Genomic DNA, 25,453 nt, shown 5'->3' with positions numbered 1-25,453 from the left:
ATCTCTCTCTCCAGCTTTTTTCAATTCCTTTTTCTATCTTTCTAATCCCTCTCTTTCTTTATCTGTCTGTCTCTCAGAATCTCTCTTTCTTCCTTTATCTTTCCTCTGTCTCTTTTACTCTTTACCTACCTATCAATCGTCATCCTCTTGATCGATATATTCTGGGTCTCTACCTGGGATACAGTTTCTAAGGGGGCAGGACGGGTGGGCGAGGGGCGCACGTCGGGGCCGCTTCCTGGGGAAGAGGAGCTGGTGCTCACTTGGTCCCCCTGACACCTCGGCCCCTCCTTCACCCACGCCCCGCCCTGGCGAATCCTCAGGGAACCCGACAGCGCCTAGGACACGGAGTCTCTGAATGCCTTGCCCTTCAGTGGGTAGCCCTCACCCTCCACACAGCCACCCTGTCTCTGAGAAGTGGGCACGCATGACGCCCCTACCCCAGGACGCTTCTGCCCTTCGGGATGTAAGTATTTTCTGGGCCAGGCAGCCTGGAGCCGCTGCTAACTGAGTTCTTATCAAGTGCGAGGCGTTGCATTGGGCCTTTTATACACTGTCTCGCTTTCTCACAGTGACCCAAAGAGGAAGGCACAGCTAGTGTTCCACTTCTCAGATTGGGACACTGAGACTCAAGGAGGCTGATTTCACTTGCCCCAAATCAAGCAGCCGGTGGGTGACAGAGCTGAGACTTGACCCTGTATTTTTATTACCCTGGAGCCTGCGCTCCTGCCACTATTGCCCCCGCTGTACATGAGGGCGTGTGACAGTGACCCAGGATCCTCAGGAGTGCACCCCTAGCAGGGTTCTATCGGATGAAAGCAGCAGCCACAGCTAAGTCAGACTTTGGGCAAAAAGAAGACCTCGGACCACGTGCTTTCTTTTGTTTCCTGCTCCCACTGCCAAGCCCCTCGTTAGAGATGGAGTGGGAGACACTCGCTGACTCCGGTATGAACTATCCTAACTCCCTTACACGCTCACGCCACAAGCCCGAGCGCAGACCCTGTCCCCCGATGCTTGTGATTGCCCTGGCCGACAAACATCGGACTCACCAAACGACCACATCAGCGCCTAGAAGAGAGCCAGGCACACACTAGAGCTTAGTAAGTGTGTGCACCAGAACTCTATCTTTAGGAATTCATGCTCCCCGACCTCCTAGGACTTCCAGAAGGAACCATGCAAAGAGAGGTTGAGCCAAATGTATAACACCAAGGACTCAGGCTGTGCCGACTGACACAGGCTTCTACATCTGAAGTTTTATAAGACCCTACATATCAGTTCCCTGTGTTTCATGTTGAATTTCTGCACCCAACTCGAGCCTCATCTACACCCGATGGCCACAGATTCCTCTATTCCATATTGCATGTTTGCATAGCATATGCCGCTTAAGCGTGTTCAAATAGACTCAGATATTACTAGGAAAGGGTGAGGGCTGTTGCCTAGGAGAGAAAGAGTCAGGGCATCTGTGCCGATGTAACTGTGGAAGCCTCGCACACTATTTGGTGGCCTGCCTCCCTTTCTGAGCCTTGCATTTAGGTAACAAATAGTGCCTGCTCTTACAGTCGATTCTTCTTTGGCACTTAAGAAAAATCAGCCCAGATGTTTTATCTTTTGGAACTGGTCACATTACCCTAAACAACTCATTTGTTCAACTTAGACCCAGTGTCTCATCCCCCAACCAAAACCCAATAGCTCTTTGGATAAATAATGGATGGATATCACCACAGAGGTCTTTGATTTCAGAGTGCAGAATTTATGTGTCATGCAGAGCAAATGTCTGCAGTGCGTTTGGAATGAAATCTGCAGCATGAAAATTTATTTGACACCCTTTGGGTAACGCTCTCTTTCACAAAGGGAGAACTCCAGAAATGTTTGTTGAATGAATGAATGAGCTTGTCTTTGACAAGAATCAAAGACTAGCTTAGTAGAAAGGGAGCAGCACCTCTCTATCTTCTAGAAACTGTGAAGGATCTCCCTTGGGGAATACTCCTCCATCCTGGATATGGTTGATGTGTCTCTCTTCTCTGACTATTGTGAAAGTTCACAGTCTTTATCTGAGTCACAGATGGTCTTGGGAATCTCTAGTGAGTGGAGGTCCAGTGAGGAGCTGATTGAGGGACTGCGTGACTCAATGAGTCCAGCATCTGCCTGCACAAATGACATGCAAATCCCATAATAAACGTTCTTTCAAGGGTTCTTTATTAAGTCACAGTCTGACCACGATGTGAATGATGGAATGCATTTTGTTATTGCAATCATTACTACCCAGGAGAGAGGTTGTTTAAAAAATGGGTGGCAGTTAAAAGCTCAGCAACACCATATAACCAGACTCAATTTATAAAAACTTCAATTTAGTAAATAAGAGGAGGCTTGGATAGCTTTTAGGGTTAATTGCCAAGTTTAAGCATACCTCTGAAAAAAAAATTTCTCCTGGTGGCTTTAACATCCAGAACATCAGATGAGGTTGGGGTGGTCACTGAGACTCTCTGACCCAAGTTTCTCTCTTTGAAAAATGAGGAAGCTGAATTATGTGGTCTCCACACTAATTTTTAAATTAGAAAGTTAAATAATTCCACTCATTCTAGTTATTAGAATACCTGTGGGCCATTAAATTGTCCCATTCATCCACTTTCAACTCTGGAGAGAAGAGTAGTAACTGTTGGTTGTTCCTTTTATTTAATTTTAATTTTTTGTTGCTTGTTGGAATCACACTCATTCACGTTTAAAGAGAGCTCTTTTCTCTCTACAATTCAAGAATTTGGACATGTAACATTTGCATTTGGAAAGCATGTGACTACAGAATCATCTCTTTTCCCAAGGGGTTCACTGCCCAGTTATCAGTAAAAGATTACCACACACTAGGGAAATGTCAGAGGCTAAACCCCATCGGACTTTGTACAAGAATGAGCGATGGGTCGACTTATCATTTGTTTAGTTCATTCATTCATTCATTCATTCAATCATTCATTTACTCATTCCCAAACATTTAATCTGGTGTCCCTTTATTTTAGGTCTCACTGAGGCATGAACTAGGTCTTCCCCATTCATCATTGTATCCCCAGCATCTAGCACCTTGTGGGGAGCTTGATAAGTGATCCCAATACATATTTGTAAACCTGGTGAATAAAACCATGTGATAGGCATCACATCGAGTCAGGAGCACAAGGTGATCAGCAAGATGGCAGAATGTCTTATGGCCTCTGCAACTGATCAGGACTGAGTTTCAGATCTAGTTCACACAATTATCGAGTAATTGAAGAAATTACTTAACCTCCTCAGGTCTCAGTTTTCCCATCTGTAAAATGGAGATAATAAAGGCACACAGCTAATGGCTTGTTGGAAAGATTTAATGATATAGTGCATGGAAAGTGCTTGACCTGGTCTGTGGTCAGTCCTCAGTAAATTCTACCACATATTTAAGTGTCTAGACCAGAGTTGTTTGTTGCTTATATTTTTTCTTGAATCCCCAAGATACACTGGTACCTTGATTAATATGCAATTGCCCAGATTGCACTTTGAAGGAAATAGATCGTTAGATCCATATCCTTCACTCCAGTTCTGGGAAAAGCATGTATGAAAGCTAACTCCCTTTGGGAATCGCATAAAACAAGCAAGTAAACAAGGGGCAGATGACTTTTTGAGGGCCCAGTGAAGAGGCAGCCCAAACCTCTTCGTTCTTGCAATCTATCTCCTGGACAACGAAGACCTGTGCCCAGATGAATGGCTATAGTCTATCAAAGAAAGATTCCATTTCACTCAATTAACCCTCTTTACTAAGTCAGAAATGTGGGTTCAAACATTTTAGATGTATTTTCCCCAAGATTGAAGTCGAGAAGTGTGTCTTGTGATAGACTGAGCCAAAATGTCACCTAAAAATTTAGTTAAGCACACGACTTCTCCGGCCTGAACCACCCATGTGGGAGGTGGCTGCAATGTGAAGACCCACTTTGTGGTTCTTCGTAAGCCAGTATTTACAAGACAGAGGTGTTTGTCAAAAGATCCTTAAGCAGCCCTGGCCAGTTTGACTCAGTGGTTGGAGCATCGGCCTGTGGACTGAAGGGTCCTGGGTTCGATTCCACCCAAGGGCAAGTACCTCGGTTGCAGGCTTGATCCCTGGCCCCAGTCAGGGCACGCTCTTTGTGTCTCTTTCACATTGATGTTTCTCTCTTTCCCTTCCACTCTTGCTGAAAAAGCAGAGGAAAAATTCTCCTTGGGTGAGAATTTTTAAAAAAAAATCCCTAAGCATCACCCGATAGTTCAGAGGTGCAGGGGTGAACCCTGCACCCAGAGCGTGAAGCAGACCACCCTTCTATGTAATTCCCCGTGGGCTTTGCACACAGAGCATTGCCCCCACATTGCCATTTCTCTCCCATTGGCTTCAAGTCTAGTTTTCCTTCCAGGTGTCTGAGAGTTTAAATCCCCTGCCACCAAACGTCCCCGAGCACGTGCCCTTTAGATGCTTCAGTGCAACTTTGGTTACCTAGTGAGAGAGACAGGATGTTACCAGCATGATTGACAAAGTGCTGTGGTCCCTTTGTTTTCAATTCAAAATTTTAATAGGAAAATATTTTCTCTGTTGCTGTTTGACAGATGATGGACTATTTTTGTTGGAACCAAGTTACATTCTCTAATGGCACTTCTTAAAACCATGGCAACAATGCACTTAGACATGGCAGGAATTCCTTCTTCCCTTTTTTTGGTGTGAAAACCCTCAGTGATGCATTAGGGCCTCAATGCATTGCCTCTGCTAGTTTATATTTGTTTTTAAGTTATGTCAGAAAGGGAGCTAGTATCATTGAACTCCCAAACAGTACACCTCTGTGTTAGTTCCAACGTTTTGCAAATGGAGAAAGTGAGGCTCAGTACAGTTAAGTAATGTTCCCAAAGTCACACTTTTAGTAGATGACAGAGATAAGAGTCACATTCAGGACTGCCTGATTCAGAATCCTGTGTTCTTTCCATGAAATGATGCTGTCTTCCAGAGAACAATTTCTGGCATCAGAAGGATATAACCAGCCAAAAAAAAAAGGTGGAGGAGGCGAGGACTTAGTAAGATATTAATTGTTTTAAATTGTTGAAGACAAAAGTTTTCCCATGATGCTGAGTATAATTGAGATATAACATAATTAAGGTATATTATAATTGAAGTATAATTTACACAGTGAAATACACAGATCATGAATTTATAATAGTGTGATTATTGACATGTACATACACTAAGCCCTAGCTGGGTTGTTCAGCTGGTTTGAGTGTTGTCCCAAAACGCCAAGGTTGTGTGTCCAGTCCCCACTCAGGGCACACACAAGAAGCAACCAATGAATGCATCAGTAAGTGGGACAACAAATCCATCTCTCTCTCTCTCTCTCTCCCTTTTTCTCTGTTTCTAAAAATAAACATCAATTAAAAAAATTAAAAAAAATAAATATACACTGGGATAACCAACATTCCAGTAAGGATAAGAAATATTTTCATCTCCCAGAAAGCTCCCTCATGCCCCTTCTTCTCAATGCCTTAGGCCCATCCCTTTATAAAAAGAATTTAATTTTTCATCCCCCAAATATTTATCTAATGTCCACTAGTGCCACCAAGTGAAACCTTAACTCTATGTTTTGATAGCCTATGTGCCATCTGATTAAGTGTCCTTGTTAGCAATGATTTATGAAACAGGACTTGTCACTGCCTTGCGGGAGCTAAGCCTTGCCTTTAGTAGGGGACAGAGGTGACTACAGCGTGGTTCCTGCCTTCAAGGCAACCAGTGATGGGTTTGGCTTGGGGGTGAGAGGGCTTCCTTGAGGCCAGTGACTCAGTGATTTGGTCAGGCTAGTGCCCCCTGCCCCTGCACAGGAAGACTGGGGCCAGGGAACTACTTCCAGATGCCAGTGACCCTGCCTCAGAGGAAGAAGAAACATGAAGTCATTCGGGGTGGGTCCCACTTAATTTTAGCTTTGTCACTCTTCTGCCACTCCAATGTCCCCTCTGTTGTGAGTGATGAGGGTGTAGAGTTCACATCCGCAGGGGGAATGTGGCAATTTTGAGCTTCCTTTGGCACGCCTGAGAGGCCAGCCGGAAATGTTTAAATGGGGCCAGATCTGTGCTCTGTAATCATTCAGATCACAGACTGTTCCCTGCGCCTCTTCTCAGCTGGCAGCCCAGCGTCTCTCTGGAAACTGCAGAAATGTGGAGAACTTGATCTTTCCAGGTAGATGACTAAGAAGGGAAAGAGGAGCTGGTGGTGCCCGCGAATTGTCCAAGCTACAGCCAGTGGGCAGAGGTTGCTGCAAAGACAGGTGGGGCAGGTTTGCCCTGCTTTGAGTAAAACCCAATCTTACAGAAAAACCCTTCCAAGGACAGGTGTAGGGTGTGGAGCCATAGCCATCTTTACTTTATGAAGGGGGTCCCCTTAGGGTTCTGCTAATAATGTGAGAGTCCCCCAGCACTCATCCAGAACCTCTGAAATGGAATTCAATTTGGAGAAAGTGATTTGTAACCAAAAGTCCAGGCATTATGGGATTCTCAGTTAACCAGCTTAGCTTTTAGGGGAATTTCCGTACCTTAGGAGAAGTGACTCCTCGGAGAAACTTGAATTCATTCATTCAACAATATTTTTCAAACGCAGCTGTAGTCAGCAGAGTCTGCCCCACCTTGAATTTGACGCCAACAGTGCCCCCTCCCCCCGTTCAGGAGGGGATTACGGTAAAACAGGATGAAAATTTACCTCTTGTCAACAGTGTTGTCATTAACCAAAGTCACCTCATGTAACTCAACTTTTTCTCTGTTTCTTAGAGGGTTGAGATTTAGAGCTACTCACCACCTAAGAATTCTCTCTCTCCCTTTATGTTACTGAAAACATCTGTGCCTTTTGCAGGGGGCTCTTTTTTACCCTCTTCTGGCTTTGTCTTGAAACTGCTCCAAGGCTTTGCAGAAAGAGGTGCCCACATAATTTCATTGGCCTATGTGGTCCTCCTCCCTGCTCCCTGTGTCCCCTGAGGCCTGTGGCCCTGGGGGCTCCAGCTGGGGCGGCCGGCAGCACCCGGGTGTGAGGGCCCAGCGAAACCCGAAGCAAGAAACACATGAGCATCTCTCGATTGTTATTTTTTAGGAAGTTCTGATGGTGACTGGGCAGTGGCGACGCTTAAGTCACCAAAAGGTACCGTACGGCTTTTTCTAGCTTGTTGTACAGGTGTTGTCGGATTTGACATTAATTAGTGAAGGCACAGAGTCCTGGTGTCTGTGCATGACCCAGTGCACATGTGTGTCCATGTTGGGTGGACCTGCAAGTCCGTCTGAGTTCCAGTGTGTAGGTGTTTTGTGTGTGTGTGTGTGTGTGTGTGTGCATGTGGGCCTGGTGTGGTGTCTGTGCTCGGGGCCCATTGTTGAATTATTACTTCTCGCTTCCCAATGTATATTGCCTAAAGGAAACTGTCACTCCCAGAAACCATCCCAGATAAGACCTCCGGGAATTGTTGCTTTTTCTCAGACGGCTACACAGGCAAAATAGCAAAACACAAGGTAAATTAATGCAAGGGAGAAGCACAACTTCTGGGGGAGAGATAAACAGATAGATAGACAGATCAACATTCCCAGGGTCTTGGGGATGATTAGGTTTTTAGGGAACACAGTGCTATTTGCAGCTTTCCTGAGGTAGCATCAGAAGTTAAGGACTTGGTCGCCTTGAGTCTGTTCGCCAGCTGGGTGACCAGAGGTAGCTATAGCTTTTTACCTCCCGACTGTGTGCCCGATGGCCCAGCGGTAGGCGTTGGCATTGCCCTTTAGAGGTGCGGACATGGGTGTCTGAGCCAGGATGTCTCGCTTGTCTAAAGTCGCGGGGCTGCCAAGCAGTAGAGCTGTAGCTGGACCCGTGTCTGTCTCTGACCGAAATTCCCAAGTTATTTCCCACTGGGCTGTGACGGGAGCGGCTCTTTTCAGAACAGATGGGAAACTTGGTTTTCTTCTTCCTTGGCTCCGGGTGCTTTGCTGGATTGGTGGTGGGAGAGTGTAGCTGACCTGGGGGGGGTTGGACTCTTTCGTGACCTTGAACAGGGAGGAACTAGAGAACATCGCAGGGCTCCGGGCAGGATACTGGCATGACCAGATTTGCATTCTCAAAAGATAGTTCTGGTTTCCAAGTGGAGACTGGATTAGGAGAGAGTGGACTGGCATTGGTGACACCAACTGGGAGGCTCCTGCGGTCATCCAGGTGGGTAGTGACCTGAACTGGGGTGGGTAGAGGAAGGAGAGAAGAAAATGGAGTGGAAGGATAATTAAGAAACTGGGGGATATAGTGAACGGGTGCCTGTGAGTGGGGAGGAGGGAGCAGTGGGCCCACCAGTGGTTCTCACCCTTGAGCCATTTGAGCAAATGTCAGCATACCCTGAGGGTTGTTAAAACCCAAGAGGGCCCCACCAGAGATTTCGATTCACCAGCCCGATGGGCTGAATTGCTAACAGCTTTTTAGGTGATACTGATGTTGCCTTTCTAAGGACCACACTTTGAAAATCACTGCAGCAGAGAAATTTTGTTTGGAAACTAAGACCTTTGATTAGGTCTCATGGATCCTTCTGTGGGCTGAGGGTTCTGAAGAGGGGAGTTTGACCAGGGTCCCAGAACCTCAGAAACAGGCTGAGCTCTGGGGGTGAGGGGAGGGAGGGGGCTGCACTGTATTCCCATATCTGGAGGCAGAGCTTAGATCCTTGTGTCTAATGCAAACCCCTTGACGACTCAGTTGCTGCCTTGAGAGAGGCAGGTTTTTGTGTCTTGCATTAGATAATAACTATTCACATGTCAACGTCCATTTTTAGAAATGCAAACAATTTGGAACATGACAGACCTACTAATTTGAGACATAAACTTTTTTTCCTCCCTGGTGAAAAACAAAGCCATTATGATTCCCGTGACAGTGCTGGCAGGCAGGCAGCATCCCCGTGCTTACATCAGCCTGTTGTCTGATGCATTTAGAAAATAGTTCAAGCCAGGTCAAAAGCAAGGGCTTGGAAGCCGTTTTTCTACCCAACCTGGGCTGATTTCACCTGTCCCGCTAAATGCACCTTTATTTGTCCTGGCTTGTCTAGGGAAGAGAGGAGGGGGCCCAGAGAGGGCCAGGCCACGTCTCAGGGGTCACTGATCCTCCTCTAGCTGTAGACCCCGAGTCCCGAGTCTCCACGAGGCAAGATAACATGGTTGGGAGTATTAACGGCTCCTGCCTCCCACGTCCCACCACCTTCTTGAAAGGGAGACAAAAGCAGGGTGTGATGAGCTTAGCCTCAGACACCCGGTGCCATCATTGACCCCATCATTTGATATTCTCGTTACCTTCAGCAAGTCACTCAACCAACCGGAGCCCCTATTTTTTGTAAGAACGAGATGAGACACCGTGTATGACACATGTCACTGTGCGTGGCATATGGAAAGTCTATATGCATGAAGGCCATTGCTGGTATCATTACTATCAGGTGAGCTAATGAAAGGCTCTGAAAAACCTCCTGGTAACAAAAACTCAAACTCTGTATGAACCATCATTTTCCAAACACTTTCAACGTCTGATCTCTTCAGGAAAATCAGTATCTTCACATCCAGTGGCAGGAATGTTGCTAGGAGCCCACTTTGGGAACATAGGGAATGAGCCAATAAGTAGGCAGAGGGGTGAGTGTCACCTGGGGAGGCTGGATAAGGAAGGGGCAGCTGCAAGGGAGAAAGGACAAGGTCCCTAAAGGTACAAGTTTTCTGCTTTTACCCACATTGACTGTAAGTCGCTTTGGAGGGGAGCCAAATCTGCCAGGACAAGAAATGGCAAACAGATCACACCAGTTGACACTCCACTGATCACTCCCGACGGTTTCCCATGCCGGCCGCCCCCTAGCGGTCGCTGCTGTTGACCCACCCATGCCCAGCCCTGGGAACTCTTGGCATATTGTTTAAAACCCAGGACAAGAAGACACCACCGCCTCAAGCCCAGGGGACTCTCCTAATCAATATGAAGAACGTCTTTCAAAATCGGTTTATTTTGCAAAATGAATCTTTGCACCTGACACTGAACTTGGGGGAAACTGCCAGCACACTGCTGTGATTTAATTGCTCTGGCTCTGATTAGAATCAGACCGTATGCTCTTGTGCAAGCCACTCACAGGCTCGGAACATTCCATTTCTATCATTTCCAAAGCAGAGGCGATGATAATATCCACCCTCCACTGGGTTTGGGGGAGTGATTTTGTGAGACAATGCAAGTAATACACTTCAATGAAGACAATGAAGAAAAAAACACTCCACTCAGCTTTTCTGCTTTTACAGATGAAATAACTGAGTCTCCCTGAGATAAATCACTCAGGAAAATTACATCACACCCAGGACCAGGACACAGACTTCAAAGAGCGGCTTAAAGACTTGACCCCAAATTACTGGAGGTGCTTGTTAGACGTGTAAATCTTAGGCCCACCCACTCCTAAGGAACTGGAACCATTGGATGAGGGGTCTTTCCATTTTTTAATTCATTTTTTAAAATGCACCTTCTGGATAATTCTTTGTACACTGAAGTTTGAACCTAATTTTTCTAAGACCCAATCCTAGGTGCAAACACAGTTTGCCCTCGAACACCAATTTTCACATGCCAGAATTCCTTCAAACATGGTTATTTTTGCTGTTTGCTGAAATAAAACTGTTTTCTTAGTTGGGGTTTGAGCTGGGGCTACAGCTGGAAGGTAAGGACATTGGAGGTGGACAGTATTGGATTAGCTGTCCTGCTCTGCTACTTGTCAGCTGTGGCAGAGTAATTTGGCAGCCAAGTTGCTTTATATCTCTGGGCCTTAGCTCTCATCTGTCACAGGGAAAAATGATATTGCCTTGTCACCTATCTTAAGTGGGTTTAAATGAGATAATGTTGGTACTCAATAGTAGGTACTCAATAGTAGGTCCTCAATAAATCTTAGTTATTTCTTTTTTCTAAGAAAACTGATGTAGTTTAGTGATAAATGTTCATCCAAGAGACGCCACAGAAGGTACAAGGCAAAGAAAATGTGTGATTTGGGTTACAGCTATGTTGTAGTGCACACCTCTTGGGGAAAAACTCACCTAAAAGTAGCCTTAAAACATTACTTCATGAAATTCAGGCTTTTGAAATTTTCTGGTTTGGGTGATTGGTTTGCTGGTGAGCAGTAGGATACAGAGCAGGTGGAAAACAGGGAGGTGATTTAAAAAAATAAAATAAAAATAAAATCCCACTAGCTCCTGAGTTTGAAAAGCTCAGAGCAAGCACTGAAGTTTTGATGAGCTTCCTTGGGATCCTATAGGGGATGAAGTGAGTCAGTGGAACAGTTTCTTTGCTTTGCAGAAAATTCCATTGCAGCAAGATTCTAATAAGCATTAGAGTAGTTTGAAAGTATGACTCTCTGAGGCTATGTCAGCTAGATCTCAGTTGTTTCAAACTTCCCGAGCATCTTGCATGGTGCCCACAGAACACTGTAGACACTCAGCATACACTTTATTAGTAAATTATTAAGTGAAGCTGGGCATCCTGTTGTCTTTTATGAAGAGGCGCTGAGATATAGCAGAAAAACCTACAAGATAGAGGTCAGGAGAACTGTATTCTAGACCCAGTGCTGCTTCTACCAGTTGGGTGTCCTTGAGATTCAGTTGTCTCCCCTATAAAATGGAAGGTTTGGATTACTGACCTCATTAACCCTCTTTATCTCTATAAGTAGAAATCACAGGCTTTGCTCTGATTGGCTTGCCTTGTCAGATGCCCACCTCTGAACGAATTGTTATGATAAGGGCAGTGAGATGGAGTTTTTTTTGTAGTCACTGGGGAATAGGTACGGGATAGAGCAGTGGAGGCGCATATCATCCAGACCACATGGACTATGAATAGGAGAGAAAACTTGGGCTCTTCTTGGAAGTAGGCTGAGTGGATGACTGATATTTGTATCAGTTATCTATTGCCACAATAGTGGTGTGTAAAAAATGACCTCAAATCTCATGGCTTAACAGTTATTTAGCTCAGAATTTATTGAGACCAAGAGTTGATGTGCCAGTGATGTGTGCTGATGTGGGAGGTTCTTCTAGTTTCATCTGAGTTCATTCATGTATCTGGGAGTTGGTTGGGGGTTGGCTTATTTAGACTGGTTTTAGCTGGAATGACTGGGGTGACTTGACTTTGTGCCAGGTGGCTTTTATCTTCAGAGAGGGTAGCCCAGGTATGTTTTCATGATGTTGGCAGAGGTGCAAGAGAGCAACCCTAAACCAACAAGCACTTTTTCAAACATCTGTTTGTGTCATGTCTGCTTGGCATGCATTAGTCACATGGATGAATTCAGAATCCAGTGGTGGGGAAACAAGACCCTCCTTTTTTGGGGTGAGTTTCAAAGTCACATAAAAAGAGTGTGGATACAGGGAAGTGTGAAGAATTGAGGTCATTCATGCATTAATCTAACATAGGGTCCCAAATCTTAAAATTATCTACTTGGAGATGGTCCTTTGCTACAGCAAATTGGAAGGAGGTACATAGGATTAAGGATAGTTAACCTTTATTTGCTTCATTTGAAAAACCACCAGTTGGATAAAATTTTACCAGCTGGGAAATTGATCAGAAGATAAACCCCACAGTGAATCAATGGAGCAGCAACGCAGGATGCATGCAAAGGCAGTGAGTGAGGGCAGTTTCCATCTGGAGCCTTCTGTACAGAGGGCTCTGTGGTCAGCCATAGTAGAAGCGTGAGATCATCCACCTTCATCCAACAACCTCTCAGAAAGTGGTGACTGCATAGCAGGACTGCCTGAGGGAAGGGCTGAGGTTTCAGATGCCTGTGGACAGCAAGACACTGACAGCGGGCTCCCTGCAGCCACAACAGAAAGGCTTGTGGTACAGCCTGGGTAGCTTCGGTACAAAGCTCCAGCCAGGCACTGTTTCAGAATCCTCTCCAGCAAAGGCAGCGACACCTCCTCGTGGGAGCCCTCAGGGTTAAGATAGAAAAGGGCCAGGCTCCTGGACTCCTCTCATCAGTTTTCTATCTTAGAGAGACATGGCTTCAGGAAAGGTATGGGGCCCTGTGTGAAAAGCCCAGAGCCCTGAGCTTCATTAAGACCTGGTTCAAATGTAATTTTCCTACTTGTGTCTCTGCAGCAAGACCCAGGACCAGGTGAAATAGGGCAAATTTGCCATAAAGATGAATTTTCTCATCTCGCAAGCCCTTTCCTGCCTGGGAAACTAGGTTTTGTTCCTGCCTTTCTTGTTTCTGCCTGCAGAGACAGCCTCAGGAACCTGCACGGCTTTATAGACTGTATTTCAAAAGAAGAGATAAATACTAGGGCATTTCTTTTAACAACATGAACTGTCCCCCCTTTTACTTTTTAATTCAGCTTGTGAAGGAGAAAAAAAAAATGAGACCCAGAAAATATTCCTATATAAGTAAAAAGTAGATACTGTCTTACTGTACCAAAGGCCACACAAATACAGTGGCTTAAAAAAAAGTCTGTTTTTCTTGTGTAGTAGCCTCAAGGGTCCAGGTTGGTGGAGCAGCTCTGGTCCAAGTCATCACTCAGGGACCCAGGTTCCTTCAACATTGTTGCTCTACCTCCCTCTACCATATTATCCTCTCCTGTATTGTTATAGTTGGTTGTTGGTATAGCCTGTAGGAAGGGGGAAGAGAGAACCACCCAAGGCAACCAGTTTTCTTTTAAACAAGTAAGGTGAAGTGAAAATTGGATGCATCAGTTTTGCTAACATTCCGTTGGTGAGAGGTTAGCCACTTGGCCAAATTTAGCTTCCAGGAAGGTTGAGGAAATCTTGGAACTGAGTGGCTGTGCATCCAAGAAAAAAGGTAGAAGATATCTGGGAGGCAGGTAGCAGTCTTTTACAACATCTTCTCAGGTCGGGGTATGCACTTAAGGAATCCTACTATGCGCCATGCATAACGGTTTGTGCCTTTTCGTGCCTTGTCTCATTACTTCACTGCACTCTGCAAAGTTGATCTTATTATCCTGATTTTATACTGGTTTTATTTTCTGACCACAAAAGCAATAGCAGCTACCATGTATTGAATACCTACTCTGAGGCAAGGACATTGGTACTTTACTTACATAAGGCACTTACATGATTCTCTTCAATATCCTCAGCCCCCTGCCACATGGACATTATTTTATTTTCAATTTTATAGGGGAAGCTTAGAGAGCTTAGCTTACTTGCTCAGTGTCCCCAGGTTATAGGTGGAAGAGTTGGGATTTGAACACAATCTATCTGCTCTCAAAATTCATGCTTTCTCTGCCGTATTGGAAAGACGATTTTACAGTCACAAAACCAGGTGTGCATTCCCCCGAACTGTTACAGACTGTATAAACCTGGTGCCCTGAATCCTTCAAGTTCTTGACCTCATTAATCCTTCTTTCTCTCACAACATCTTCAAATCTCACTGCTGAAGTCTTGCCTTTTAAGACTACTATGACTGTGAAGAGCCCATTGTAGGATTCAAACCCAACACTTTGGCTCTTTGTCGTTATTGAAAGTGACTGCTGTTTTCTGCAGGGTGGGGAGGGCATAGTGGAAGCCCAAGGAAAAGAAATATTGGTTAATATCTCAAAATATGAATTTGCTCCACTGTCATGAGGGGGGATCATTGTGACATAGCATGAAGAGTCCCGGCAGCCTCATGTGCCTCAATGGCTCCAGGTGGAGTAGGGAGCAACTAAATGAGATAATATGTGTACAGTGCCTGGCTAGTGCCTGGCCTGGAGCAAGGATGAAGAGACCTCAGTCTCGGCTGAGTTCTATGAGAAACGCTTTGGGATGGGAGCCAGGTTTTGGTAGGTGGTTGGCCAGCACTCCAGCCAATGTCAGTGCACCTCGGAGGATACTGAGACCTGCACCTCTTGTGATGTCGTAGCCAACAGGATGCTGGGAGAACCAGAATCTGGCTGGGAGAGTTTTGGGTCACCCCCGCTCCCTTCTCCTGCCCCATCTTAAGGAAGAAAAAAAATGTATTTTGCTCTATGCGTCTTCATTAAACTTTTGGTTGTGGCATTTTGAGGTTTCTTCTTTACGTGGCTACCGTAATCCCTGATGTTTTGAGAGAGGAAACCAAGAAAAGTGTTTCACTCTCTTCTCCAATTTCTTTAGTTTTAGAGGATTATTTTCCTAAAGATAGACCCTTGTTAAGGAAACAGGGCTATCTTCTATAAGGCAGGCAAGTGGTTAAATAATGGTGAGTGTTATAGCCACAAATTTATAAATTCCAGGATACCAACCTGCTGCTATACCCAAGTAGTCTCTTTAACCAATCCCTGCCTCCTTTGCAGGACTTCATTCTACCTCCCAGGAGCTAGGCTTGCGAAAGAGTATTCCTGCCTCTGTGAGTTTTCAACCAGGGATATGGAACTGAGCAATAGCCTAGTTCTCCTGCCCCAGAAAAAAGGAACTTGACCCAGGCTTCAGTCCTTCTATCCCTGTAAAGCACAGGCCGCTCAGTCTTTTGTGATATGGACTATGTATTAGTCAGGGTTCCCCAGAGAAACTGAACCAACAGCATATACAGTTGCCCTTGGCCATTATGGGGGTTAGAGGCACTGACCTCTGCATAGTCGAAAATCTAGGTATAACTACAGTCACCCCTGCACATCTGCACCTTCCCAACGTGGAGTTGACCCTTGAACAACGTGGGTTTGATCTATGTGAGTCAATTGAAAAAAATTCACATATAAAGTGTACCTGTGCAGTTCAAATCCGTTATTCAAAGGTCGACTCTATACATGTACTATTGTTCATATATATAATATTTATATATGTCATATGGGAGATATATGCTATTGATTTGGTTGAACCAATATCCCATAATATATCTCCTTTTATGCATATATGTAAAATGTAAATACATATATATCCTATATGAATATTCATATATATGAGTAATGGGATATATATACATAAAAAGGAGGTTTATTATAGGGAATTGGTTCATGCGATTACCAAAGCTGAGACGGTCCCACGATCTATTGTCTGCTAGTTAGAAACCCAGGGAAATGGGTGGTATAATTCTAGTCTGAGTCTGAGGCCTGAGAACCAGGGTAGCCGGTGTAGGAAATCCCAGTCCAAAGGGCAGGAGAAGACCAGTCCCACAGGCAGGCAGGAGGGACATGCATCTTCCTTCCTCTGCTTCTGGTCCTATTCAGCCCCTCAAAGGACTAAATGCTGCCACCTACACTGGGGAGGGTGATCTACTTTACTGAGCCCACCCATTCAAATGCTAATCTCATCCAGAAACACCGTCACAGACACACTGAGAAATAATGTTTCATCTGGACAACACATGGACCGTTCAAGTAGACACATAAAACTGGATATCACAGACTAGATGAACAGAAGATGAAGCCACCTGCCCATTTCCAGTATTTTAGAGAATATCATTGGAATTGAAATATACCCGGCACTTTCCTTCCTTCATCAAATGCATATTATTGTGCCCCTGCTCTGTGCCAGGCACTGGGTTAGGTGTTGGGGATACAGTAGTGAGCAGAGCAGATACGATCTCTACCCTGATTGGAGCTTATATTCTAGTCAAGGGAGACAGACAATACACAACTAAGAAAGATAATTTCATATAATGATACAAGTTAAGAACATATTAAAGTAGAAGTGATAAGAGCAACTGGAGGCAGGTCGCTCTGTTTTGATGGGGTCATCACGGGAATTTTCTCAGGAAGTGACCTTTGATCAGAGCCAAGTGACAAGAGGATCAAGATATACAAACCAAAAAAAAAAAGAGCATTTGGCAGAGAACAGCAGGCACAAGGTCCAATAGCTAAGAGATGAAAAGCTTGGTGTGTCCAGGAACAGACAGGAATCCTGTGTGAACTGTGTTGAACAGTGTCCCCTCCAATCTGTGTCCACTCGGAACCTCAGAATGTGACCGACCACACTTGGCAATAAGGTCTTTGCAGATGTAATTGAATTAAAATGAGGTCATGCTGCATTGATGCGGGTCCTAATCCAATGACTGGTGTCCTTATAAGAAGAGGGGAATTTGGACACATGGATGCATACACAGAGGACAGCCACATGGAGACAGAGACAGAGACTGGAGGGGTGCAGCTACAAGGCGCAGAATGCCAAGAATGGCTGCAGCCACCGGGAGCTAGAAGAGGCAGGGAAAGATCCTCCCCTAGAGCCGGCAGAGGGAGTGTGGCCCTGCTGACACCTTGATTTCAGACTTCTGGCCTCAAGAACTGTGAAAGAATGAATTTCTATTGTTTCAAGGCACCTAGTTCATGGTAATTTGTTATGGCAGCCCTAGGAAACAAATCCACTCTGCGATGGGTTCATAATACGTGTGGGAGAGATGAAAGTGGGCAAATAACCAGAAGCCAGGCCGTGCAGACCTTGGGGCCAACTGCAGATCACTTGGATTTTATTCCTGGGTGTGATGGGAAGATTAATCACTTCGTTTCCATGTATTCTTGGACCTAAGACAGGGACAAATGAGGAATGGTGAAAGCTTTGGTTTGCTTACCAGGTGAAATCTATCCCCTGAGACCCCGGACTACCACCATGTGAGAATGAGCGGTAGGAACCCTCCTTAAGATATCTTTGGCCCAAGGAAAGAAGGTAGGTGGGAGGCCACCTGCCGAGACCCTCAGATGTGCAACTTGTTTTGAAAACTGGTTATTACCTTGACTCCCTCCATTCCCACGGAAGCAGTGCCCCAGCCCACCCCGCACCTGTACATGTAAGTGTCTGCTGCTAATTAAGAGAGAGACAGATGGCGGAAGGTATAGTTTAATTTTACAGCCTCGGTTCCTTCAAGGCAATTAGGCTCATTGGAAGGAAAGCACCTTTTTCATTCTTTCTTCCTCTTTTCAAATGAAGAAAAATCAGACCGGAGAGGACCAGTGTTGTTGAAAGGCTCGCACATCTGTTTCCCGGGCGGCTTGTCAGCCATCTGCCCACGAGGTAGCAGGGCTGATTAGGTTAATGCATTTATTAATGGGGCTTGCAAGGCTGTTCAATGAATCTGTTATTTCTTTCGCAAGGAGCTTTTTTAATATACTAAGACAGGGACACCCTGCACAAAGCCGAGAGTGGCCACGTCAGCATTTCTTTCCCCTCCTTTGAGCCCGAGCAGAGGCGACCAGAACACTGGAGAGAGGGCTGCAGGGAAACTGCAGTTGCTGGTTATGGGAACAGTTCATCCAGCACCAACCACAGTCTTGTTGAAATACTCTTGAAAATAGCTCAGTAGCAGTTATCTAGTTCTGCATAACAAACCACTCAAGGCTTAGTGGTTGAACAGCAGTTACCAGCTTCTGATTGTGGGTCAGCTGGGCAGCTCTGGGTTGGGCTGGATTGGCTGGTCTTGGCCAGGCCTGCTCAGTATCTGGAGTCAGGGGCAGGTCAGCTGATGCCTGCGTGGTCTTGGATGGCCTAGCCCATTATCTGACAGTGAGCAGGCTCTTGGCTGTGGTGAATGCGGGCAACTGGCCTGCAGGTGTCTCATCCTGCAGGGGGCTCACCTGGGCTTCCTCCTTCATTGGAGGCAGGATTCCAAGAGCCTGACAGTAGAAGCTGCAGAACTTCTGTAAGGCCAGATTCAGGACATGCCTGACATCAAAGCCAGGCGCAAGGCCAGGCCAAGTTCAAAGGGTGGAGAAATAGACTCCACCTCTCGATGGGAGGAACTGCAAAGTAGCGCGGCCATGTGTGCTGTACACCACACAACCTCACCGGGAATGCTGTTTCTGTGACTGTTCAGCTCCAGATCGCAGCTACAGAACACGGCTTCGAGATGCCTTCCCTAATCAGCTCTTCATTGCAAACATCAGTGCCCCTCTTACGCCATTGCATAGGGCAAACTAGGTCCTCAACCCACATGGCGGGTGGAGGGAAGCGCAGAGGGAAGGAAGAAATGAAAGAAGGCTCCTTGGTTTGGATGCGTGCCTCCTTTGTGCTTAGCAGGTTGCCTGGCACAGAGTGAGTGCCCAATAAATGTCTGTTGGATTTAACCCAGTTCTTTCATAAGGAAGCAAAATATATGTATTGAATAGTTACTGTATTTCAGAACTATACCATGTAGCTTATATAGCTCATAAAATTTATTCCTCACAATAAACTGAAAGTAATTTATATCATCCCCATTTCACACCTAAGAAAAGAGAGTTTTAAGAGGTTAAGTGACATTCCTGAGGTCTCATAAACTCAGATGTGTCCGATTTCAGAGCCCACAGACTTTCCTGTCCACTCCTCTTTTCCCACGTACTAAACACTTTCTATGCTCAGAGAGCACCCGACGCCAGGTTCACCAGGAGGCCAGTTCAGGGTTGGGAGTGGAGAAGGGAGTAGATTTTCCACGTGAAACTCATGATTCCTCTTAAGGGGGCTTCTCCCCATACCTGCACTGCTGTGTGAGAGCGGAATGCCTCTCTGACTGTTTTTCTTTAGGACTTTTGGAGAAGACATTACCTATCTCAGCTGTTGGGACACCTACTTCATAATCAATCTCAGCTTGTCAGAAACAAGAACCCTTGAAGGCATCCCTTGCTCTGAGCAGAACTTAGACTAGTCCATTGTCTGGAAAGAGAAACATGGGAATGAATGATTCATGCCTGGGGCCATAATGATGATTAATGAGACTTTCAATAAGAGACTACTGGAGGAAAGAGGGAAAGGAGATCCACTCCAACTATGCCCTGGTATTCTCTATTCTGTTACGGTATTTTGCTCATTCATTCATTCACTGAATATTTATTTATTGAGTATCTAATATCTGACTGGAACTAGGCTAGACATTGCTTATGCAACAATAAGCAAAAATCAGACCTGGTCTTGCCCTCTTGGGACTCTAGTGGGAGAAATATAAACAATGAATGAACTGTGTGAAGAAGTATATAACGGCAGGCGTGATGGGTGCCATGGATAAGAGCCTTGTATGGTGGGATCAGCCTTGACAGACCTAGAAGGGAGGGGTATCTGACATGAGAGGCAGTTGGGGATAACAGGAGTGAGATGGGAGGTCACTGCCTTTTAGTTCTTTACAAGAATCTGTGTACCAGTACCGCGCTAGATGCTGGGCTCAGCCTGTGGTTCTCAGCTCTGCCTGAACATTAGAATCACCTGGGGGTGGGGCTTAAAAAAATCTATGTCTGAGCCAGACCTTCAGAAAATCTGATTAAATTGTTTGGGGGAGGGGCCCAGGAATCTGAAATCTTTAGAAGCCCCCCCCTCCCAGGGTGGTCCCCATGTACTGCCAAGGTTGAGAGCCACTGAGTTGTACCGATGGACAGATGGGGTCCCCTGCTCGCGAAGCACTCATGGTCTAGTGGGAGGACACCCCCACTAGATGTGAAAATGGAAACTTGCAAAGCAGCATCGTCAGTGCTATGAGAGAGAGCTGGGTGCCTGAAGGAGCTGGCGGGAATCAAGAGGCAACACCTTAGCTTAGTCTTGAAGATAAAGAACAGGGAGTCCTACGTAAGTGAAGGGATGGGCAAGCTCAGCTCCAACATCTGGTTCTCAAACCAACCCAGAGGCCTCATTGTACTCACAAGACCAGATATTCTTCATAGCACTTACCATAAAGCCACATTTATACTTTCATCTAATTTGTGGGACTAGTTGGTCACTATCTGTCCCTCCCTAGTAGAATGTTCACCCCATGAGGGCAGGGACCAAGTCTGTTTCTGATTTCCCTAATATTTCCAGTGTCTAGCACATGCCCCAGGCCTACTTGATGAACAACTAAATGACTGAACAAATTGCTCCAAGAGGTTTTGGTAGATGAGGGACGTGGTCAGTTTTGCATTTTAGAAATATGCCTTTGACTGCAGTGTGGAGAATGGACGGGGGGAGGTGAAACTCAAGGCAGGGAGTGGAGCAATATTCAAAGTGGGATTGGGGGTGGAATAGGTTAGAGAAGTATTTTCTAGGCAGGGCTAGAAGGACTTGGTGGTCCAGCTGTTGTGCCGGGGGGGAAGCAGAAGATGCAGCCAGCAACTGCTCCCATGTTTGTGGCTTGAGTGACTAGAGAGTCGGGGATCCCATGCCAGAGGGAAGGAAGAGCCTGAAGACCAGATCCGAGGAATGTTGATGGGCTCAGGCTTGGCCACCTGGAGTGGGAGATGCCAGTGAATCTGTCCTGGATGTGACTGGATTTGTGAAATTTGAAGTTCAAAGGGGATATCAGAACATCCATCTATGGAAACTTCATGGCATTGGAAACCTAGAACTTTCCTCCAGAAGGCAGAAAGATGGAGATGAAAGCCATTTGAAGCAATGCCGGGCATGTCTCAGCATCTTCAGTAGCAGACTCCCAGGGTCCTTCTGGCTCTGACATTCTGTATCTTCAGCCAGCTCTAGGATTTATGGAAAGGAAGACTTTCTCTTGAAAGACTGTACCTGTCAGAGTTTTACCTTAACAGGAACAGAAACCCAACCTAAACTGTAGTAGGCCTAGAAAGGTGACATGGAGCTTCCTCGGGCGTCATGTTGTGGAGTCTGAGCAGAGGCCACACTTGCCAGGAAAGAGCCATGTGAGGAATGAGCGACGTCTGCCATGGACACAGAGGGGCACATGGAGTGTATTTTTTCCCCCCACGCAGTCCTGAAACCAAAGCTTTCCCTCCGTGGTCTTTCAAAAGCATCAAATAATGTCTGTTGGACTTAGGTTCTACCCTGGCTCTGCCACTAGCTGGGGGTAACCTTCTTCCAATCATTTTCACGTGCCTGAGATCAGCAGTTTTGTAACCCATCAAGCAGGAGTTAAAATCAGGGGTGCCGAAAGGATCAGATGAGCAAAGAAACATGCAACTGTGGCGATCCCCGTGAATTTATATCAGTTCACATGTGTGATAGAATGGGATGTTGTGAGTGTGGAAGAAAGAGCAGCAAATATTTCTGGGCTCCTGAGAGATGCAAATTCAAAGGGGTATTGAGAAGAAATTAAGAAGTATAGAGGGTCTTATAAGGACATAATTGTAAGAAAGAGTAAAATAAAAGTTCTCATAAATTTATCAAATAAATAGAGGGACAGAGAGAGAGAAAAGAAGGAAGGGAGAAAGGGAGAAAAAGAGAGAAAGAAAGAGGGAAGGAATCAGTGCTGGAGAGTGTGGTGACCTGGAGTGGAAATTGATATAACTCTTGTAGCACAGTTGGCAATATATATCAAGGGCCTTAATAATGTTCACACCCTTTAAACGTCATTTCACTTCAGGTAATTCATTTCAGGGCTGGAGAGTGAATATTCCAGGCTTGTGGGCCAGGTGGTCCCTGTCACATGTACTCAAATCTACCTCTGCAGAGCAGAAAGAGCCACAGGCAATAGGAAAATGAATAGGTGTGGCTGTGTTCCAGTAAAACTTTATTTTGAAAATAGGTGGTGGCTGGATTTGGTCCTTGGGCTACCGTTTGCCATCCTCGGATGTAGATTAAGAAAATATTTTTAACATCATTCTAAATTCAAAGTTGTAAGTACAAAGAGAGCTTTGGTCTGAAAGATTCTCAACTCAGCTTTATTTATAGTGAGCAAAATATTGGCACAATTGAATGTTCATCAATAGGGGGATTGATTAATTTTAATAGTTCCATTCAGTAAAATATTCTGTAGGCATTAAAATCTCTTTATTACTAGTTTCTAACAACAGGGAGTGAATGCTTGATAGATCTTACATGAGAACTCAGCTGTTTCTAATGATAATGATGATAGTGGTGGTGGCTAATATCTAAGCCCTTCACATACATCATATCATTTAACCTCTAAACAACCTTGTGAAATACACATTTTCCTGGGAATACTTGCCTTATGCAGAAGCCGATGTTAATAAAAGCCATTTAGCCAAAGTTACACTGCTGGCAGGGTTGGGATTTGAGCACGGGTGTGCTTAGCTGCTACAAACAAACACACTAATAAAAATCCCCAATTAATTCTGTGTATTGAGAAGACCAGGAAAAAAAATACACTCAAGTGTTGGTCTCTGCTCTCTTAAGTGGTGGGGATAGATACAAATATTTCTCCACGTGTTCAGTATTTTCTCTACTGAGAACGCAGGATTTAATAACGAAGAAACTATTCTTGCATTATATAAGAAAGCCAGGGACGGCAGAGTGTTAGGGTTGAGATGTCCGTTGGAGGGGGTCTAGAGATGCCCTTGGGGATGCCCTGCCCCCTCGGCCCTGCTCTTGTTTGTGAGGACTGGGCCCTGTCCTTCCTTCTGTCTGTTCCAGGTGGAGTTCTGGTGTGTGTGTCCCTTGGACTGTGGCCCTGTTTGATGCCGTTTTCGGGTTGCCTTGCCGGTCCCTAACTCTCTCTCTCTCTCTCCCCCCTCTCCCCGTCCCTGCTGTCCCCTCCCCGTCTCCGTCCACCTGCCCCCTGCTCCAGCCGACAAGGTCAACGACGACTTCTACTCCAAGCGGCGGCACCTGGCCGAGCTGGCGGCCAAGGGGAACCTCCCCCTGCACCCCGTGAGAGCGGAGGACGAGCCGCGGGCCTTCAGCCCCGAGCACGGCGCCGCCAAGCAGAACGGACAGAAGTCTCGGGCCAGCAAGACGCTGCCGCACCCGCTGGCCTACAATTCCACCGCCAACTTCAAGACCTGGGACCCCAGCGAGCACTCTCTCCGGCGACAGGCCTACGGCAGCAAGGGCAAGCTGGGCACGGCCGAGTCGGGCTCCAGCGACCCCCTGGGGACTCGCAGCCAGCACTACCCGCCCCCGCAGCCCTACTTCATCACCAACAGCAAAACCGAAGTGACTGTCTGAGCTGTCGCTGCTCGGGGCGCGTCCTGGAGACCACACTCAACTGAGAGGCAAAAAAATACCCCGGCCCACCCCCTCCCTGGCCGCCCCCCACCCCGACAGCCACCCACACATCCAACTCTCCGCACCAACCGGCCAGAAACCTACTGGTGACACGGGACCCCGCTTTCTCTGGCTCATGCCTAAACGCGTTGAACGGCAGCTGAGCAGAAACGAAGCATGGACGTCCAGCCGTACCGCCAAGGGGAAACTGAGGCACGCTCTTTCGACTTCAGGCCCAAGGTTGCCAGACTCACATGCCCAGACCGTGGGGCTAATTTTTCTTTTTCCTCCTAACTTGAAACTAAAATCCATGATGAAAAATGACAGTAGCACAATTTAGAGAAATTGTCCATCTGAGCACATACACCGTTTGCCACGAGCTGTCTCTTTTCGGGGTGAATGAGCCACGGTGCAGGGGTAGGAAATGAGGGTGCCGCCGGAGACCAGCGCGCTTGAAGAGAGGAGGCCTGTGCACATCGTAAGCATTTTCTAATTCCAAGAAGTGGTGACGTGGACACACCATTTTGACGAGCGTGAGACAGTAACTGGACCCCGAGCATCCTATTTATAATCCTTTTCATATCATCAATGTTGGAAGCAAAAAACAACACACACTCAGACTCACAAAACTTAAGCGACCCTGAACCCACCGACAGTGATTGGGAAGAAAGAACATTTTAGGGCTCCCGTTCAGACCGTGACCATGGAAATGGGAGGGATGGGCTTTTATGGCGGGGAGAGGGTCCAGAGAGTATGAAATAACTTTTTTAAGAAAAAAAAAAAAAAAAAAAGTGAAATATAAACCCATTACAAAACAGACAACAGCAAACTCATTTTTGTCCCAAATCTTCAAGACTTAGGAAACCGACAATGATGTCAAGAAGAAAAGAAAAATCACAGCTGGAAGGCGGACAGAGATGAGAAGGGGACCCAGAGCGTCCGATTTCTGGCGTGTCCCCTTGCCTCTGGGACAAGCTACAGACACACTAACCAGTCCTCCAGTGACTGTCAATCCCCGACTCCCTTCCCTTCAGCCCGTTGCCGCCGCCGCTGCCGAATTTCAACTGCTTTGGACTGAAAATGTCATAAGCGTGGGTGGTGCCTTCAACGTGTTACTGTTTAGTGACAGTCTCATTTCTCAAGTGCAACCTGTGTTCTTTTAGGCTCCCTCCCTCCTGTTTTTCTGCAGTGGTAGAAGATGTTTCCATCTTCCCCTTGTCGGTGAGCTCACCCCATCACACCCTCTGGGGGGCTGAGCAGTGTCAGGCGTCCCTAAAGACCAAGACCTCCCTACCTCCCCACACTGTCCGAAATCCGTGATCTACCCATTTCTAGCTCCCCAAACCTACTGAGCATTTCTGCGTCCCACAATTCCCGGGGACCCTCCAAACCACCTCTCCAGACACTTAAGCTCGTTCATCTCCCATCCAGAATTCCCTGAGGTTTTCAGGTTGGTTCTCACAGCCAGAAGCCCTTGGGTGTCCCAACAAAGGCAGTTTTCGTGCTAGGTTATTAGTTTTGTGGAAGCCCAAAGAGGGTTGTTGAGAGAGATTTGAATTGAAGGTAAGACATTTTCAACCAGCCGCTGAAGGTCTTAGCTAAGTAACAGGAACCTTCGAGAGCCCCCCTAGCTGTTCTCGTGTCAGAAGCTGCACATGGGCCCAAGACTCAGAGCACCTCCTGGGAGGCTGAACTCAGTGC

General features: G+C 46.2%; 1 protein-coding gene across 3 annotated transcripts in view; it reads left to right on the top strand.

Moving 5' to 3' along the window:
• Positions 1–23,713, top strand: part of SHISA9 (shisa family member 9) — a 262,397-nt gene extending 238,684 nt beyond the window's left edge. The window contains exons 4-5 of one of the 3 annotated variants that reach the window (XM_016197621.2): positions 7,094–7,141; positions 23,334–23,713. In XM_016197621.2, the coding sequence (XP_016053107.2) occupies positions 7,094–7,141; positions 23,334–23,713 (428 nt within the window). The remainder of the gene's footprint in view (positions 1–7,093; positions 7,142–23,333) is intronic. The other 2 variants (XM_087815113.1, XM_087815112.1) reach the window with 2 other exon arrangements.
• Positions 23,714–25,453: the final 1,740 nt, after the last annotated feature.

The sequence above is a fragment of the Miniopterus natalensis genome, chromosome 3, assembly GCF_054644295.1.
Source record: "Miniopterus natalensis isolate mMinNat1 chromosome 3, mMinNat1.hap1, whole genome shotgun sequence".
In the NCBI taxonomy this organism is placed as follows: domain Eukaryota; kingdom Metazoa; phylum Chordata; class Mammalia; order Chiroptera; family Miniopteridae; genus Miniopterus; species Miniopterus natalensis.
The sequence above is the reverse complement of the archived record's forward strand: the minus strand, read 5'-3'. Positions and strand labels throughout refer to the sequence as shown.